Here is a 19586-nt window from a genome sequence, read left to right as displayed (position 1 = left end):
CAGTCAGGGCCACTGCTAGGCGCCCACTGAGACAGATGAAAACGCGTCTGCACAGAAACCTGTCCACGCACGACAGCCACGAGACGGGGACAACCCGCGTGTCCATCCGTGGATGAACGTGTCCGTCCACACGGGAGTGTCGCTTGGCCATGAAAAGGGGGGAGGTGCTGACACTCGCCGTGACGTAGACGGACCGTGAACACACGTCGCTCAATGAGAGACGCCGGACACACAAGGCCACATGGTGTGTGATTCCACCGACGTGACAAGTCTAGAACAGGGATGCATGCCACAGACAGGAAGTAGGTGGGTGCGTGTCAGGGCTGGGGAGGGGGCGGGGGTGACGGACGACGGGGATGGGGTCGCTATGGGTGACGGCAGGCTCTGACACGAGACAGATGTTGCTGGCCGCCTCCGTGAGAGTGCCACAAGCCACCGCACTGCACGACGCGTGAACCCTACGCCTATTCAAAAACAAAGAATGGAAGCCAACCCACACGCCCACACCCCCGAGCTTGGCCCACCATGGTGGCAGCTCCCACGTGCGTGTAAGCTGTCCAGGTCACCAAGCGGGAACGTGGAGCCTGGGTGGCTCGGTGCCACGCAGAGCCTGAGGAGGAGGCCAGGGCAGGGGAGGTGGGAGCGGGCCCAGCTGGCCTGTGTGGCTACGAGGGAGGAAGTACTCCAAACGGGGACACAGGAACACAGGACCCCGAGCAGACACTGCAGTGGCCAGCGCCACAGCCGACGCAGGGCAGCAAACAGTGACGCACCTGCCCAAAGTCCAGGAGCCCAGGCGGCTGACAGAAACGGATGGCCCAACAGCCCTGGGAGGAGGTAGCCCTCCCTACAGAACGCCGGCTGACCCCTACGGCACTGAGGACAAGTGTCTGCCAGATGGGTGCCAAGGTCACCATCGTGGCAGCTGACATCCACCAGCAGATGACAGGGCCACTCCTCCCCAGCACGAGCAGCCAGGACACCTGCATGGCCTCACACGTCTCCCGGGACAAGAGGGGGAGCAGCAGCCTGACAGCACGTGGTGGACAGACCCGACAGACACCGTCCCAACTAGAGGTCAAGGTCAATCTCATCGGCCATGAGACGCACAGACACCCATGAACGCAGGCCTGAGCCTCAGTATGGGGCCCAGGCAAGCCCACACAGGGCCCTCCATGTGACCAGACCAGCACTCTGCAGAGCCTTCGGTGCCCACCTGGCACCTGGCTCCATCCCCAGTGTGGCACCAGGCTCGTGTCTGCCTGGGACGCATGGGCCGAGGCCATGCAGGACGACGACGTGTGGGATGCGGGGTGAGTGAGGGAGGATGGCTGGGAATTCTCGCTACTGTTTCCGCAACTTTTCTGTCAACCCAAAATATTCCAAATCCGTCGCGTCGTGAAAATCTTCAAACGCACAAAAAACTGTATCCAAGCTAAATTTTCAGAGCCCTGGGCGCATGTCCCGCCCACGCTGGAATGGGCGGAACGCGGTGACGGGAACCACGTCGGGAGAGCAGTCTCACAGGCTGGGGCCCCCAGCCTGGGACCCGAGAACCAGGGGCCCCGCACGGATGGTGCTGGCCTGGGTCCACTCCTGTGGATCCAGGAGGGACCCAGTACCCTGGAGCGCCAGGACTCGGCGTGGGGGACGGGAGGAGGAGCGAAGGCCTCGGGCCGCAGGCAGTGCCCGGGGACGTGGGGGTGGCGATCCGGGAGCTGCCCCACGTCGCCCAGGGAACTAGCAACGAGCCTCCTCCTCGCAGATTAACAGGAGCCACACGGCTCATCTCCTTTCTCTTTTTGCTTTGGCTGCCAGGAAATTCGGGGATCGGGTCTCGTTGCCAGGGGCACGGAGGCCGCGAGTTCCGTCAGTCCTCGCCGGGCCAGCGCTGGGTTCTGTAGTCCGGCCCCTCCCGACCCGACACCGGCAGGGGGAACTTCTGGAGTGTGCCAGGGCCTCACAGTGCGTCACTGCTACAATAAACCGCCGCAAACTTCCCTGCTTCAAACAACATGTTTATTACCTTGCAGTTCGGGAGGTCGTCAGTCCAGCGCAGGCCTCGTGGGGTGACCAGGAGGGGCAAGGCCGGGCCGTCCTGAGGCTCCAGGGAGAACCGTCTCTGACCTTTTCCAGCTTCCAGAGACGCCGTGTCCCTGGCTCACGGCCCCTTCCCCCTCATCACAGCTGGCAGCACAGCCGCGTCCACCTGTGACTCTGACCTTCCCGCCTCCCTCCCCTGAGGACCCCGTGAGGACACTGGGCCCCTGGGAACCCAGGGTCGTCCCCTCTGAGGGGCCTTGACTTGGTCCCACTTGCACAGTCCCTCTGCCACGTGGGGTCCCGGGCCCCGGGTGGGCATGTCTTCGGGGCGTCTCTGACACCCCCGCTCTGAGACACGGACTCTTCTGCGCTATCTCAGCTCCCACATCCATAGCCCCCAGAGCGGCACGAACAGGCTTTCACGCGGTGCCTGAGGGTCGGGGGTGCGCTCGGCTCTGCTCGGCCCTAAGTCTCCTCCAGAGGCCTCGGTGGGGGTCCTGGGCACCCCAGGAACCCAGAGTTGTCCTCATCTCAGGGGTCTTGACTCGATCCCAACTACGAAATCCTTCTGCCATGTGAGGTGACACGTCCACAGGTCCTGGGACCACGGAGGAGACGTCTTTGGGGCTGTCTCTGAGCTGGCCACCACAGTGAAGTCACTGAGCCTGAATCAGGAGCAGGGGCGGGCCTGGAGGGCCGGAGCTGGGCTGCGAAGGGCCTGGGAGGCCAGGCTCGGTCTGGGCTCCTTCTGTCAATCGGCATGGGGTGAGATTTCTTTGGAAGACAATCCCGCTGCTTTAAAACCGAGATCTAGGGCCAGGCGCCGCAGCCAGGGAGGCCGGGAGTGGGCCAGGGTGCGTCCCGCAGGCATCCGGCAAGCACGGCGTGGCAGACGCGTAGCCTCCGGGTGCTGTAGGGGTGGCAGCAGCACCCCCAGGGGCTCTCGGCAGACTGAGCACACTGGAGGGAGTGGGGGGCTGCCGCGGGCCAGGACATCGCGTGCCCTGGGCCTGTTCCTTGACCCGCATGGTGAGTGACGACGCCCGGCTGGGGAACCGGCGTCAGTCAGGAGATGAGTCTGCAGGTGGGAGCTGTGCCTGAGACGCATGGAAAGGAACTTCATCGGGGCCCCGCGGAGCCAAGCCAGGCGCAAGGCCACCGGCCAGCACCCCGAGACACCGTGAACCAGCGAGGGTGTCAGCCCGGGACGCCCAGGAGGCTGACCCCTGCCGGGCTGGGCTTCTGCGGACGCCATGCAGAGGCACAGGGCGTCTTGGCGAGCCGGGCTCCAAGAAGAAACTGCAAACACGCTTGGAAAGGCCAGCGACCTCGTACACCGCCACCCTCACCCTGTGGGACGCGGGGCCAGATGGCTCCGGGGCGGCCCAAGGAACAGGGGACCCTGCGCTCGCATCTCCGCTGCCTGGGCGACCGCAAAGCGTCACCGAGGGGCGGCTTACACAGCAGACACACATGCTCCGTGGCCATGAGGGCAGATGTCCCCGCCACAGTGTCTCAGGTCCACACCCGCTCGCTCCCCAAGGCTCCTCCTTCCTCTCCAGATCCCCGAGTCCCTGGCCATGGCTGCAGGGCCGGTCTCAGCCTCCGTGGCCACGTGCCTTGTCTGACGTGTGTCCCCCTTCTGTCTTCTAGGAACTTGCTGGGTTTCAGGCCCGCTGGGACACCCCGGGTCATCACCCCTCTGCATTTAGCTCATGAAGACCCTACGTCCGAAGACGCCCCCCTCTGAGAGTCACGCCAGTGACCCCGGGACACGGCCCTTGGTCCAGCCCTCTGGCCGGTCCCGCCGGGGCCCCCGCCGTGGAGAATGGCCGGCTCCAGCGGCGTGAGCTGCTGAACGATCTGTCCGGGTTCGAGCGAGTCCCACGGGTCCAAACTGGCTGCTTCGTGCTCCACCCCTCGTCACAGGGCGGCCCACTGCCCCGTCACAGGGGGACACTGAGGCGGGGGAGCTGAGCGCCTACCGCCCTGTCACTCCCTGACGGGCCGCAGAACTGTCCCACCTGACGGAGGCACCGCGCAGGAGGAGGGTCTGGGACTTCCGAGGGTGCCCAGGCAGAGTGCGGGGGCCCCCTTCCCACGATTCGTCTTGCGGAATTTGGCTTTGGGGGACTGCCGTGGGAAGATCCCGGGGGTGAGGTCGCGGGACTGAGCTGACCCGTGTCCCCGAGGAGGCGGATGGGCTGGTATGTGCCACGCTTTCAATGGTCTCCCGGTTCGGAAACAGACACTCACTGTGGCGTGTCTCGCTTTGGCGCAGGGGCCGTGGGGCCTGTGGACCCTCCCCCTGGACACTGCGGCGCCAGAGAGGGAGACGCTGAGGTTGGGGAGAGCGAACCAGGCGCCCAGACGGGTCGCCCCAACCTCACACAGGGCGTGGGCGCTGAGCACCAGCAACGGGTGAGGGGACAGCCCGCCGTCCCTCACGCAACCTCCTGCCCGGCTTTAGACGCGGTGAAGCCGCCTCCACACGCACATCGGAGGGCAGACCGAGGCTCAGGCTGGGGCCGTGGGCCCCGCCATTCCTCAGAAGCAGCCTGTGGCCGGCTGCGGTCCGCGGTGCCGCCCCAGGAGGCAGGAGGGCCCCATGGGCTGGGACGGCTGGGACTGGAGTCTCCTACCTGAGAGAAGTCGCTCTTTGGCAGGAAGCTGGGGGTGGCGGCCACAGGGCCATAGCTGGTGTCCACGAGGGGCTGGAAGGAGGCGGGGCTCCCAAACTGGCTGGAGGGAACAGGAAGGTGAGCTGTCACGGAGCGATAGGCTACTGCCCTCCCCAGCCCACGTGGAGGCCTCCGGGCACAGCCACTCCTTGGCCTGGCTCCCGGCTGCTGTCCGCAAACTCCTACCCACCCCACAAAACCCAGCTAGCTCCCTGTCGTCCTCTGCGGGAAGGGGTCCCCTGGCTCCCTGACAGGGTGTCGCCCTGCAGTGAGCTTCCCCCGGCCCCTTACTGCCACCACCTCTGCCGCCCCTGCTGGGTCTCAGCCTAAGTAACCAGGCCAGGCCCACCCCCCTCAGCAGAGGACCGAGGCTCCCCAGCTGTGAGCTCATTCCTGCTGAACCCATGGAGCCCCTGTGGGTGGTGTGGCCCCTGGCAGGGCGGGGCTGGCCGGAGCTGGGTAAGGCACTTACCACTGGCTCCCGCTGGAGAAGGCCGGGCAGGGTGCGGACGCGAAGGCTGTCCACCAGGGGTACTGCAGCATGGCGTTCTGCGACACAATGGTGCGGAGGTGGTCAGCGGGGCGGGGGGGCCCCGCCTGCTCCGGGGGGCTGCCAGTGGCCCAGAGCCAGGGCTCCACTGTTGGAGGGTGCACCCCACCCCGGCCCCCAACGGGGTCACCTGGGAGTCCATGCCTCAGTTACCCTACGTGCATGGGAACCCCCCACCGCGGGGGCTGCAGTGAAGGCAAAGGTCTTGGCCGATACACGTGCGTGGGTCGGACCAGCAGGGTGACGACAGGCGGGCATGGCCCCAGAGTCCCTGGAGGCTGGGGGAACCCGGACTGCTGGCCACCCAGGGTTCTGACACCCAGGCCAGGGGCCCAGGGCCCTGCTTGGAGGCCCCTAAGCCCCATTCACAAACCAAAGGATGGGACCAGACGTAAAGCAGTACAGAGCAGGTCCTGTAAGAGACAGGGGCACCAGCCCAGACAGAGGGAACGACCCAGAGGAGCAGCGGCCGAGGCCAGGGCGAGGGGACCCCACCAGCACCGCGGACTGGCCCCCGCTTCGGCCAGGCCCTCACGGCCCAGCCCTGCCAGGCAGGTCAGGGGGCTACTCTTTCTGGAGCTCTCATAGGCCGCGGGCTCTCAGCACCGCCAGCCCTGTCTGGCCCAAGAGCCAGCACAGACAGGGGTTCTGGGTGACGTGCTCCAGGGAACACCAGTGGGAACGTGAGGGGCCCTGCACTGGACCTGACAGAAGCAGTTTGGGGGTGCGGGACCATGGACACTCAAGTCCCTCTGTAGAAAAGAGGTGGCAAGTCCCCCTGATACACAGGCCAAGGCAGGACTCCCCTCCCCTACAAGAGGCCACAGCCCCACTGGCAACAGGGCCCATGGCAGGACCCCAGCAGGAAGGCCCCCAGCTGTCCCCGGGGAGAGGCCTGCTGGCCACAGGCACTGTCCCTGTCTAACCAGGTGGATGGCAAGTCCAGGATGGGAGCTGGCGGCCGGCAGCCTCCCACCCCGCCGCCCACACAGGTCCTGCCCTCGGCAGGGCCCCTAGGTGCAGCTCCCTAGGCCACCATGTCCTCCCTCTCTGAGACCCCACCCCGGAGCTGGCCCGGACCAGTCCGGATGGCCAGAACTGCCTTGGCACCCCTGTCCCGCGCCCCCTCTGTGCCGAGGGGAGCAGAAGGCTGTGACTTTCCATCACTGTGCCCCACCCCTGGTCCCCACAGGGCCTGTCAGCGCCCAGATGTCCGGCCCCAGAACCAGGCACAAGGAAGAGAGGAGAGAGAAGCGTGTCCAGACGCCACCGCCTGGCGGAGACCCTGGGGGCTGTGCCCGCCGTCCATTTTTGCACAGGCTGCAGAATAGTAAAAATCAAAATACAGAGTCGGAGAAAAGACAAGTGCAGGGCCTCGAGCCAGCACAGACGCCGGCGGCACCGCTGGCACGAGGGACCGCCGTGGACATCTCCGGGGGAAGCCGCGCCCCATGGCCCATGGAGCGAGCTGGGGTCTCCCCAGGGCCCTGGTCCAGGGACGCTTCCCTGCTCCAGCCCCGCATGAGTCCAGCTCCAGAGAGGGACGTGAACTTTGCGAGGCCAGACGCTTCTACAAGTTCCAACTCCAGACCGTGCTCGGCGTCCTTCGAGGGACCCGTGTACACAGTCTTGGGGCGCATGGAGAGCGCCTTGGCCAGGCCGCGTGGGGATGGACACCAATGCTGTGGGCCCGTAAAGGGTGCAGCTGGCCTGGGGGCTCTGGGTGGGGAGCACCGAGGGGGCCCTTCACTCTCCTGACTTTCTCCGTCTATGCCCAGATCAGGCCTGGGGGAGCCCTCACAGAGCTCCCGGGCCAGGGGACCCCCATGTCCTGGAGGACCTCAAGGCCTCAGCTGGGTAGGTGGGATGCTGGGGGTCGCTCTGACTTTGCCCCAGCACGGGGCTCTAGCGAGGCTGCCAGTCACAGAGGTGGCACCGCGGCCAGCCAGTCGGAGCCTTCCTTGGATTCTCCCCTGGCAGCCAAAAGGCCTGGCTCCGCCTTCGGAGGGCAGGCCCCTGGCATGCACCAGGCTCAGAGACAAACACCTGACTCCGGCCAGCCAGTCGGAGCTTGCCCGGGGACTCTCCACCTGGAGATGGAAGCTGGCACTCTGCTGGGCAGGGGCAGGCCCTGGGTCATTAGCCTGAAGCTGCCCAGGCCACCTGGGAGCTGATGTAGGAAGATGGTACCCTTGCTAGGACGGCAGATGAAACGCAGACGTCCTGTGAAATTTGAATTTCTGATAAATGACAAATAATTTTTAGCGTAAGTATTCCATGGGACACACGTAGTAAAAAATTATTTGTGTTCACGAGAAACCAATTTCATTGGGTGGCCGTGTTTTTATTTGCTAAGTCTGGCCACGTTAGCGACACTGGAGGTCCTGGGCCAGCCGCATTCCCGTCCACTCCTCTCTGGCTCCTCCTGAGCCTGGGGCCCCCAACAGAGCCCCAGGAGAAGGGAGGAACAGCTGCCCGCACCGACCGCACACACCGCAGGCGCACGGGCTGCTCCCAGGACGGACCCAGTGTGGCCTGAAGGCGACCCCTGCCACCAGTGGCCCGAGAGGGCTGGGCCGGGCACCTAGCCTCGGTCAGCTCTGCCAGGTTCCGACTGCCCAGAGCCAAAGCCGGGACCCGCCAGCAGCTCCCCCATACCAGGCCCCTACTGTAGCCCAACGCGCCTCTGTGATTCCAGCCTCTGAGTCCCTCAGGTCCCTAGAGTCTGCATCCTGGCCGAAGACCAGCTTCCTGAGTCACCATAGAGGGGACGTGGCATTTCCTGAGGAACGGCTCTGTCCTCGGCGAGTCGCGAGCGTGCCCTGACCCAGGAATGGTATCCCAGGCATCATTCTCGAGGGAGAGGAAGACAGTGTGCTATTTACAGCGGTGGAAAGCTGGAGCCACCCGAGGGCTCACCACTCGGGAAATAATTAAGCAAATTATGGGACGTTCAGGAGGGATCCTGTGCCCACAGGAACGGCCAGCATGCTCTGAGCCTGCAGAGGGGACAATGGGACCCAGGGATGGACACACCGCCACGGGGACGGGAGGCTGTCAGCTGGGAGACGTGGACGGAAGTTTGGGAGGGTTGGGGACACATGGACACAGCTTCAACAGGAAGGGGCGAGGAGGCGGCCTGGACCCCGCGGCAGGCGTTGGCCAGGCTTTGAGCAGCGGTGGCCCCACAGTCGTGACTCGGGGTTGCCCCCGCCCAGTGTTTGAGGCCAACTGTGTGCACACGGGGACTCCGTGCCTGTCACATGAGGACGCCGCATGGGCACAGCTGGGCAGGGAGGCAGTTCAGGACCCACACCGTCCCAGCCCTCTCTGACGCTGGGTCACGGGCCTGGCGCCCCCCTGGTGGGTGCAACATTTGACCCTGAGCTCCGCCTGACCCAGGGACTCGTTTCCCCGCCCCCTGAACCCCAGCTGGACTCTCGCTCCCTGTGCCTGCCCTGCCGCCCGCCCGTCCCTGCTGCTCTCAGCTATTCCCCGGCGCCCGGACCCCACCTGCTCTCCCGCTGCCTGGCAGCTCCAGCCTCCCCACCAAGAAAGTTCCCTCTCCGCAGCGGAAAAGCCTGGCTGTCGCCCAGGAAATGGGGTGCCGGGCCTGACCTGCTGCAGCATCTGGACCTTCTCCTCACGGGGCCTGGGTGACCTGTGGGGCCTGGCTGGCACCCGTGGTGGTTCTGTTACTGTGATGCTCATTACGGCTGTCGAAACACGGGAGCGGCCGAGGTGGCCTTTGGGGGATGGATAAAGGGACACGCCCACCCGGGGCTGCCACGTCCCTCAGCGCTCAGAGGACATGCTACGGAGCCCTCAGAAGACCGGGGAGCCTCAAGAGCTCGTGACCCAGTGCGGGGAGCCAGCCTGAAGCACACACGGGGCCAACTACAGGGTGTTCTGGAAAGGACGAAGCTGCAGACACAGGAGAACCCGTGGGTACAGGGCGGGGGGGGCGCACGGGCGGAGCACAGAGGGCCTCGGGGCAGGACACTGCTCTGCATGATGCTGTGACTATGGATACATGTCCTCGTATGTTTGTCCCAACCGCAGTGTCCAACACGGAGGGAGAACCCCCAGGTCCACGGTGGACTTGAATCGATGACAACGTATCGGTATTGGCTCATCATTGCAACACATTGCAACAATGTAGCTCACTCACTCGTTAAGGCGAGAGGCTGACAACGGGGAGAGTGTGGTAGGGGCCCATGGGAACGCTACGCTTTTCCTACAAATCAAGAACTGCTTAAAAAACTAGTCTATTAAGTTACCGAACAAAAATACAATGAAGAAAAATAAACGGCCACGATCTGTCGCCGGCGTCCCAGCCCCCGAGGTCCCGTGGGTAAAGACGGCAGCTAGGGCGGGTCTCCGAGGGCCAGTCGTGGCCTTAGCAAAAGACACCTAGTGGCCTGTGGTTGAGGAATGTGAAGGCAGAGGGCTCCCGCCACCCCAAGCCAACCCCGGAGCCGAGACTCACCTGGAGCGGGCCCTGCAGGGGCGGCGGGCTGTAGAGGACGCTGCCGGCCGGCGGGACCTCGTGCTGCGGGAACTCGCTGTCCATGGCGGGCCCCACTGCCAGCATCGGGAGTCCCCTCAACCCGGGCCGCAGGGGCGTCTATCTGGGCTTCTTGCTCCGAGGTGGAGGCATCCTGGCCTGGGGAGAGACACAGCGCGTCCTGAGGTCGCCCTGACCCCGACAGGTGAAGCCCCTCCTCAGGGACACGGGACAGCGGAAGTGGAGTCAGTCAGGGCCCCCCAGGCTCTGGCTCAGCCGGCAGGACGCCATGGACCAGACCCCACACACGTCACCCCAAACCCATCCTAGTAGAGGGGTGTGCACCGAGGTGCACCCAATATCGCAGTGCTGCTGGGGGTCCCCCTCGGTTCTCGGCCTCACCCTGGGGCTGTCAAAGGGGGACCCCCTCAGCCACCCAGGCAGGACCCCCAATTATCTCCATGCTGCAAGCCCACACAAGGCCCCATCCACTGCCCAGCCTCCCGCTCCTGGAGACACGGACACGGGCCTGGGCCCGGGGATGAGGCCAGCCCCTTCAGTGAGGCTAGCCACCCCCACCTCATTCCTTCCCACTGATCACAGCAGCACCTCTGGCCCTTGCCCCCACCGAAGAAAGCGTAACGTGGGCCCCAGGAGGAGGATGCTCCTGACACCCACAAAGAGAGCCATGAGCTCCGGGAACCCTGGTGTGATCGGCGGGGCTGAGGGGTGACTTCCAGGCACCTGGCTCTGCGCCCAGCTCGTCTGGCTGGGAGGCAGAGTTCAACTGGCCAGCCCTGCCCCTCGGCAGTCAGGAGAGGCCTGCCAGAGGGTCCCGGGGGGACAGGGGCGAGCTGGGCTGGGAGGAGCTCTCTGCCCTGGTTCAGGGTAAGGACACAAAACATCCCCACTGAAAACGGTCCTGTCCCTCAGGGCTGGGAAAAGCCACAGGGGCTGACCTCAGCACCCCACGACTTCCATCTGCCCTGTGACCTGTGACGGAGCACCCCCGACCCGGGCCCCGCCCCCTGCGGCCCTGAACAGAGCCGGCTCCGGCTCCAAGGCGGTGGGTGCCGCTGGGAAGTTAATCACCCGGGAGGCAGGAAGGGGAGGCGGCTGCCACTCCCAGCCAAGCCCGGGTGAAGAAACTCTGGACTTCCAGTAATCACAGGCGCAGCCGCTTGCGCAATCCCGGGGGGCGGGGGCGCTTGCGCCCCTCATCCTGCGGTCCACTCCGCTCCAGCCTCGCGGTCAGCCCGGCCGCCGGGCTGCCTGCTGGCAGGACGCCACTTCCCACGGCCCCCACTGGCCTGGACCCTCAGAGGCATGGCCACCTCCTGCCTGCGCCCTCCAGGCTCCCCAAGGCCCTCGGCGAAACCCAGGCTGGCGGCTGGCGGGGAAAGTCTCTGCGACCGGGACTTGGCCAGTCCTGACCACGCTCCTGGGGTCAGGCTGACGGCCCGAGAGGCCAGCGCTGGGGAGCGGGTGGCTATGGCACCTCAGCCCCGCCTGCTTGCTCACCTGGAGAGCGAGTGGTCAGGGTGTCGACCAGCCCACCAGGCCCTGCAAACTGCCACATAACCGACTGCTGCCTTCACCGAGGCCTCAGGAAGTGCCTCGATTGGGGGACACCCCTCAAGGGAGGTCTGTCCCCAACACCTGGGCAGAAAGAGGCCAGGAACCACTTCTACTCCACGAAGAAAGCTCGTGGAGCTGAGCGCTGGCCGGCTCGCTCTCGTCCCTTCCCTCCTCTGCAGGGACCGCTCAGGACTGTCCGTGTGACCCCGCCCCTTCCCCAAAAACCCCATCAGGACTGTCCCTGGGCAGGCACGCCCCTGAGTGAGGCTGACCCCAGGTGCTTCTCTGCTCTGCAGCCCAGGCCTCAGCAGCTCACCAGAAAGCACCGTCAGAACCCGCAACCATGACCGTGGGGGGACCGTGGGGGCTCCCAGGACCCTGGGCAGTCCTCAGGACACTGTGCCCAGGGACTCCCAGCAGCAGGCCCAGCCCAGGACTGGGCCAGCCGTGCCCACAGCCCCCTCTGGGAGCCCTTCTGAGCGGCGGCTCCAGGTCAGGCTCTGCATTCTCAGCCTCTGTCCACGCATCACCTTCCTTCAGAGAGAGGCCTGTCACCTGTGGGGAGGGCCCCGGGGGACGGAAACCAGGCAGTGTGACCTGGGGGCCTGGGCGTCCTCCTTGTTCAGATGCAGGGCCAGGCGTGGGGCCTTGGGGGTCCCAGAAGGCTTCTCTGACCAGGCAGAGCATTAAGATCTGGACCTGAGGGTGAGGGGAGGACGGCGACATGGCTACATGACAGGCGGGGCACTGGGCACCGGGAAGCTGGGTCAAGGCCAACGCAACAGGCAGCGGTTGCGTTGTGGCCACCTGGGAGCCAGCAGCTCCTCAAACGCCTAGACGGTCACCACAGATCTCGCAGTTCTGCTCCTAGGCACCCACTCAGGAAACGCGAAGACTCGCGTCCACACGAACCTGCACCCAGGTGTCTGCGGGCAGAGGGTGGAAACGCCGAGTGTAGGCGGGTGAAAGACACACACACGTGCCCGTCCACACGGGGGGCATCACTCAGCCATGAAAAGGAGGGAGTCACTATGCTCACCACGACGTGAATGGACCCTGGACACACGACGCTCAGCGAGAGACGCCGGACACACAGGCCACGCGACTCCATTCACATGGCGTGTCCAAAACAGGCACGTCCACAGACAGGTAGTGGGTCAGGGGCTGGCAAGGAGGCGGACGTGCACCCACCACCATCCTCCCACCCCCAGAGACCCCTCCTCTGATGCCCAGGCCCAGTGTCACCTCGCTACCCGGCACCCCCACAGTCCCCAGCTCCAGAGCATGAATGTGCCATGCCCCCAGGCACTTCCGGCTGCCTGGCATGACCCCAGGGGGCACTGGGTGGGGTCTCAGCCCGAAGGCCAGGCCCGGGAGCACGTAGAGATGCACATCTGGGGACGGGCGGGACGCAGGTGCCCTTAAGGGGGGCCTGCAGTGCATGGTAATTCACATTCGCGGGGTTTCCCCTGAGACAGGGCCGTCGCACGAGCCATCGTGGGAGACAAAGACAAAGGGGCCGGCGCCCAGACAGGACCATCGGGGTGAGAGGTAGGGAGAGGCCGGGAGCTGGGAGAGCCTGACCCGGGACGCACCCCAACCTCTGTCGCCCAAACTGCCCCAGGACAGGCTGAGGGCCTCACCCTGCGCTGAGCTGTCGGCTCAGCCCCCAACACACGGAGCCAGTCGTTTGCTATCACATCCATGTCCTGCCAAGACAGGGCAAAGCTGTCCCCCAGAACCACATCTCTAGGTGGCAAGGACCTGCTGGCCTCTCACAGGGTACAGGACAGCCTCTCCGGCTACCCTCGACTGAGGCTGAGACTAGGACGGTAGCAGAGCGGGCTTGGCCGGGGCTCCTGGAGGCTCAACTATTAGGGCAGAGGCCCCGCTGGCTCCAGGGGCCTGGCTGGGCCGACCTGGCTGACAGGACTGTCTGGGGGAAGGGCCGTCCGTGGAAGGCCGTTTGTGGATGGGGGAGCCCCCTCTGTACCTCGCAGGTCAGAGACGGCCTGCGGTCAGTCCCCAGTGCGGGGCCCTGGAAGGGCAGGAGCGGGGACATCCTGCACAGGCCGAGGCAGCCCACAGAGCTCAGCGTAGGCGAGACCCTTGGGCCTGTCCTGGGCCCTGGCCCCGCGCGGAGGGCCAGCCTGGGCTGGCGGGCACAGCTTAGCTCACCTGGGACCCACAAGGGGGTACGCGCCTGGACAGCCACCTCCATGAGTAGGCTCCCCGAGGACAAAGGAAGTGAGGGTCCTTGGGGTGCAGTGGCTGTTTCCCTCAGTCTCAGAGGCCCACCCCTCATCTACTGACCGCTAAGGCTGGGGATCTTGGGGTGGGACCACAGGAGAAGGCAGGAAAAGGGGGACACAGGGCCAAGGAATCCGGGACCCAAGAGCCAGCAGACGCCTGGATGCCAGCTGGTGAGTGGCGGAGACCAGGGATTCGGAGAAGGCCCTGTGCTCCAGGGAGCTGTCCCTCAAACTCACATCTGTCGGGGACCTGCAAGCAGACCCTCATCAGTTAATGGGGTCTCTGCAGGTGGGATCGGTGGAGACCGGGTCATGCTGGAGCGGACCGCTGCCTTCATAGGAGTGAGGGCTGGACAATCACGTGGGTGAGAGGGGCCACGGCAAGATGGAGGCAGAGACTTGGGTGATGTGCCCACAAGCTAAGGGACGGGGCGGGGGGGGCCTCCAGAAGTGGGCGGGGCAGGAAGGACGCACCCGGGGGCCTGCAGAGTGAGCATGGCCCTGCCACACCTTGGTCTCCAACATCTGGCCTCCAAGACTGGGAGGGCACAGGTCCCCATAGTCTAAGCCACCCAGCATGTGGCCAGTGACACGGCTGCCCCAGGAGATCTGGACAGTGGGAGGAGGCAAACCCAGTAGGAGCTGCCCTGACCCTAGGCCCGAATCCCAGTGACGCCTGGCAGCTGGCAGGCGGGAGCACTGCTGACCAGGTCAGGCTGGCACCATGCGTGTGACCGGGTTTCCAGACCCAGGAGGCGTCTGGGTGGGGACAGGGAGGACGAGGCGGGAACAAGGAAGCCCCAGTGCAGAGTGCAGAGGCCAGGGCTCAGACACGCAACGAGAGGCGGCTGGCAGGACCCTCAGCCCCTGCAGGCCCCCGCCTGGGCTGAGCGCACGTGCTTCACCCAGACAAAGCCACCTCTTGCAAAACCTCCTGTCCTGCTGGACATGAGCACCTGTCCCTCGCACTCAGGCTGAGGCACCAGGCGGCCACCCTACCCAGCAGCACAGGGGGACCCACAGCTCCTCCCAAGAGCCAAGCCGGGGGGCTGCTCAGCTGACACCCTGGCCCTGGCACTGTCAACACCTGGCTGAGCAGATAGTGAACGGAGGTGGCCCTGGGCTGGGGGGCAACCACTCCAGCCTGACCCCAAGAGCGAAAGCAGCAGAGCCAGACTCCACGGGGGCTGGTGACAGGGCACACGCAGGGACCCCATGTGTCACCACAGGGACAGGCGGGGGCCCAAGGAGAAAGCAGCAGCGCGTAAGCTCCACGACCCCCTCCCCCTACCCACATGCACACTGGGGACAGGTGGGCGGCCGCTGGGAGAAGTTACTCTTGGGGAACAGAACTGAGCCCATGTTCAGGGAGCGACGTTTGGAGAAACAAACATTTATGCAGAAGAGAAGGCCCGCGGTTGGGCTCCAGGGGCACCGGTTCTGGGTCGCCTGTGCCTGGCTGTCTCCGGCCAATGCCCCTGTTGACCGCAGGTCCCCAGACCTGTCTACTACAGACCAGCGGGCCGGGCAGCAGCCGTGACAGCCCAAGTGGGGCAAGGTGGAATGACGACGTTCCAATGGCCGTTTGGGGACGCGGGTGCTCCATGAAGCAACTCCGAGTTTGAGCGGACGTGGCAGCGTCGGACAGGCTTCAGGAGGCAGCTTCTGTCCAGGGACCGGCCCGCACAGGTCTGTGGCGTCAGACACACTGAGCCGGGGGTCTCCTGTGACCCCTGGGTCGTCCTCTCCCGAGCCAATGCTAAGCCAAAGCCCCTGACCCTGACTTCGTGATCCTTTGATGGCGACGCAAGCAGTCTGTCCGCAGTCCGTGTGGAGGGCGGGCCGCCCCTCCTTCGACTTGCTACTGTCCCGTCCCTGTCTGATGTCGGGTGTACCTCGGGTCAGCCTGCACAGCAGGTCACTCCGCCTGGCTCCCCGGAGAGCCCTGAGCGGGATGGCGGCTGGGGCTGCCCCCGGCCAGGCCACACTAAAGCCAGTGCAGATCCTGACCAATTAGCATCCTCCACAGGCTCCTTCGGTCCAGCTCGGTGCCAAGAACATCACAAGGGACCTTCGTCCGAGCCCGAAGGGCACAGTGTCCCGCGGGAGGAGGTCCCCGGGCTCAGGCCGAGCTCACGACCTTGCTGGAACGCTGCCCATGCTGGGCTAGACCTCGTCCCCGCTCTGGGAAGAAGGCAGAGACCCCCAAATCGCAGGCGCACGAGCCACAAGACCTGCCAACGGGGAGCCTGGACCCACTTCTGCTGCTGAGTCGGGTGACCACAGCCTGGCGGGTTAAAACGGCACATTCAGTCCCCCATGGGGCGCTGCGGGTGGCACGTCCAGGCCAGCCGGATCCGGGCCCCCGGCTGGGCTCCACGCTGCACACTCTGGGGGCATGTGACTGCTCGCACAGCTGCCGGCACGGCCGGGTGTCCCTCCTGGAGGCCGCCTGGCCGTGTCCCCAGCACGTGCTACCTAGGCCGACAGCCCGGTCTCCCACTCCCCTCCGGCGTCCAGTGGAGAACGTCCTCTGCTCATGAGGACCTGGGCCCCCAGGAATCCACGATCACCCGTACCTCAGGGTCCTCAGCTTAGCCTCGTCTGCGAGACTTCTCTGCATCGTGAGGTGACACGTCCCGGGCCGTGGGACCAAGACGGGTGGCTCTGGGGATATCAGTGAGAGAGGACAGAGCTCCCCAGCCCATGGAACAGTGGGCAGCAGGCGCCAGCCCGCACAGTGACAGGCTGTGGGGACGCGGGCCCCTCTCGGGAGCCTCCCCAGGGCCCACAAGGGGCCAGCACTGGGGGACCATCGGGCTCAGGAATGCAGGAGGCCTAGGCTTCCAGACAGGCTGGTTTTTCAAGACAAGTGGCAGGTCTGGATTTGGGGGGGCAGCCTCTGATTTCTCAAAGCCGGAGGTCGGACAGTCACGCCCAGCCTGCCCTGAGCGGCGCCTTCCACCAGATTCCCACAGTGCCGAGGCCCCGCCGCCCATTAGCACCCAGGATCCCCAAGGCTATCCCTGACAGCCCCCCACATCTACCTGGGGTCTCACTCACCCTGAGCCCCGCAAAGCAGTGGGCCAAGCTCCTGGAGGGCTCAGCTCTGGTGAAAACCCCCAAAACGGTGCTGGATAGGCCAGCTCACGTACTCACTGGTGACCCCAGGAGAGACCCCCATGCCCCGCGCTGCCAGCACCAAGCTCAGACCCAGCCGGGGCCGGGGGGTGGGTGCTACACCCTGACTCCACAGCTTCCAGGGCAGAGTGCATCCCCAGGGACAGTTGAGGACGTGAGGGGCCATCTTGTCCCACACCTGGCCTGTCCCGCCAGGGCCAGCCTCTCCTCAACCTCTGGGGTCTCAGAGCCTCGGGCCACAGGGCGTGAGAGGCTGGGGACTCCCAGGGCCTCCAAGTCACCTCTGAGGCCTGGAAGGTGAGTCAGGGCCATAAAAGTTTACTGCCCCCTGGACCGGCCCTGGCCCAGCTTCCTGTGTCCACAGCCTTTGACCCTCAGGGTGGACACCCGGGAAATGTGGTGACCGCCGTCAGATGCCTGGGCAAGCCCTGGGAGCGAGGGCGGCAGGCTTGTTTGGGGTTTGCTCTGCAGGGGACGGGCGGAGGCCGGGCCGTCCCCCACGGCACCCGGTCGGGGTGGGGGGCAGCACGGCTGGAGCGTGGCGGCCGGGCGTGCTCTGGAAGGCACGGGCCCTGCCGTGGAGAGCAGCGGGGCGCCCGTGAGAAGATGCCGCAAGCCGCCCAGCACCCGCGCTCAGGGGCCACGGCACGTGGGCAGCAGAGGGGCGAGGACAGGCCCCGGTCCCTTCGCTTTCCCTTAACGCTTTGTTTCATGGGGACAGTTCACGTGCCACACCCACCGCCAGAGTACATGCCTCAGCGGTGTCAGCACATTCACAGTTCCCCAACATTCCGTCACCCCAAAGGCAGCTCCGTCCCCCTCAGCGCTCACCCCTCCCCCCCAGCCCCCGACAACCACTCAGCCACTTCCTGTCTGTAGACGTGCCTGTGTGGGACACCCTGTCCAAGTGGGATCATTCAGTGTGGCCTCGTGGGTCTGGCGTCTCTCACAGGCGTCACGTGCTCAAAGGCCGTCACGTGTAGGTCACGTGTAGGACACACACACTCGGCAGGTCTAGGCTCTGCCTCCCAGGGGGCCTGGGAGAGCCCAGGGCAGCAGGTGACCAGAAACCACAGTGTGGGCCCTCACCTGAGTCACCGCCTGCCTGCAGGGGACCGAAGCTCCCCGCGAGGGAAGCAGGCGACCGCAGGTGGCTGTCACCACTGACAGGATGAAGTCTGCTTTCCGTCCCGGCCCGGCCCCTCACGTGGGAACAGCCTGCCAGCAGCAGGAGGCAGAGAGGGCAGCTCCCAAGGACAGGGGAGCAGGACTCGCACTTGCAGGGCACCCCGCGGACACCAGGACTTGAGGCTGCGCCCAGGAGTGGGCAGAACAGGGGGTGGGGGGGTGGGGTCAAGCAGGGGACAGACCAGGCTGGACTGGGACTGGGGACCGTGTGCCAGCTCCACCGGCAGCCGCCACGCCCAGCTTCCCTGCAGACTGACCACACCGCCCTCGGCTCTGGAAAGAGTGGCCGGAGACGCGCCATGCCTGCCCATGACAAACAGCACACACACACGACACGCGGGACACGTGTGCTCGTACGTACGCACACATGGACACAAGCATGCGTATGCTCGTAAGCACAAAACACGCATGCTCACGTGACACACTCACACGCACATGTGCGTGCACGTGCCGACACATGACACGCACACGCACACGCACACGCACACCTGGGCCTGCTGGTGCCACGGGGGCTGCGCTCTACTCCGCAGAGTCAGCCCAGCGCTCTGTTTACACTTGGAGATCACGTTACCCCCGCCTGGGGCCATAAAGGCTTCATCAGGCGGAGGCTGTCCTGGGGGGAGGTGGCCTCTAGGGACCGGACACAGTTGCCTCTTTATTCCCGGACGAGCTTGCTCACGCGGCCAGAGCCCCGCGCTGGGTCAGCGTTTCCGGCCGGCCCCTGCTGCAGGAGCATCTGAGACACTGCTAGGCTGGTCACACCTTAGTGGGGGACAGGGCTGTGGGGGTCCTGCCTCGGCTGCCCCAGGTGGCAGTGGCGATTGGCTCAAGGTCACGCAACTGGAGAGCACTGGCCCTGGGCTGCCCACCTGTCACCTGCGGCCTCCCCAACCTCAAAGCCAACTGCGTCCCCTGGAAAGCCGGCCCCTATCTTGGCCTGGGGGCTCCCCACCCTCTGCCACAGTGCAACCATCCCCCCAACACACACTCAGGCAGGCCTGGCTCCAGGCAAGAGTGAGCAGGCATCAGCTCAGTTAAACAAAAGCCTTCCCAAATCCCAGAGCATCCCCGTCCCGGCCCACGCTAGCTTGTCCCTGGGGACGGTGTCCATCGCTTCCCGGTCTCCCAGGTCTGACAGGTGCCTGCACCTCGCCCCCGCCCCTCCTTGCCCAGCACACCTGTCCAGCAGTACGGCTTTCATAGTCAGCGTTCTCCGCAGGGACTCAAGGCAGACTGCACTACGGGGACAGTGGCCCTGAACAGACAGCCCCAAGCTGCCATCGCCCACATCTGGGGCCTCCCCTAGGAAAATCCAGGGTGCCTGGAAGGGAGGACGCAGACATGCTGGCCGCTGGGGCCCCAGGTCTCAGCCTCAACAACGGGGACCTTGGGCACCTCTCTGCTAGCAGGATCCTCAAGGGCACAGCACCCCCCCACAGCCAGGGATGAGGGCGCACAGTGGGGACAAGCCGCTGTAGCGTCAGGCCCAGCTCATGGCTGCCTGGCCTGGAGGAGGGATCCGGCCCCACAGCTACCGACAAACTGGCCTCTGACCATCTCTGGGGTTCCAGTGCCTGTGACAAGCAGCCCTTCTTCCCTCTAAGGTCCGTGGCTCCGGGCCCCAGGCCCGTTCTCCTTGAACCTTC

The 19586-nt window shown here is 65.5% G+C and overlaps 1 protein-coding gene across 1 annotated transcript in view; it reads right to left on the bottom strand.

Moving 5' to 3' along the window:
- SBNO2 (strawberry notch homolog 2) overlaps positions 1 to 19586 on the bottom strand; it is a 40652-nt gene that overhangs the window by 19242 nt on the left and 1824 nt on the right. Inside the window, exons 2-4 of the mRNA XM_023520470.1 lie at positions 9764 to 9940; positions 5197 to 5273; positions 4686 to 4785 (exon numbers count right to left, since the gene is read on the bottom strand). Coding sequence (XP_023376238.1) covers positions 4686 to 4785; positions 5197 to 5273; positions 9764 to 9868 — 282 coding nt within the window. The 5' untranslated portion in view covers positions 9869 to 9940. The remainder of the gene's footprint in view (positions 1 to 4685; positions 4786 to 5196; positions 5274 to 9763; positions 9941 to 19586) is intronic.

This window comes from Pteropus vampyrus, unplaced genomic scaffold (assembly GCF_000151845.1).
Source record: "Pteropus vampyrus isolate Shadow unplaced genomic scaffold, Pvam_2.0 Scaffold267, whole genome shotgun sequence".
NCBI lineage: Eukaryota > Metazoa > Chordata > Mammalia > Chiroptera > Pteropodidae > Pteropus > Pteropus vampyrus.
The sequence above is the reverse complement of the archived record's forward strand: the minus strand, read 5'-3'. Positions and strand labels throughout refer to the sequence as shown.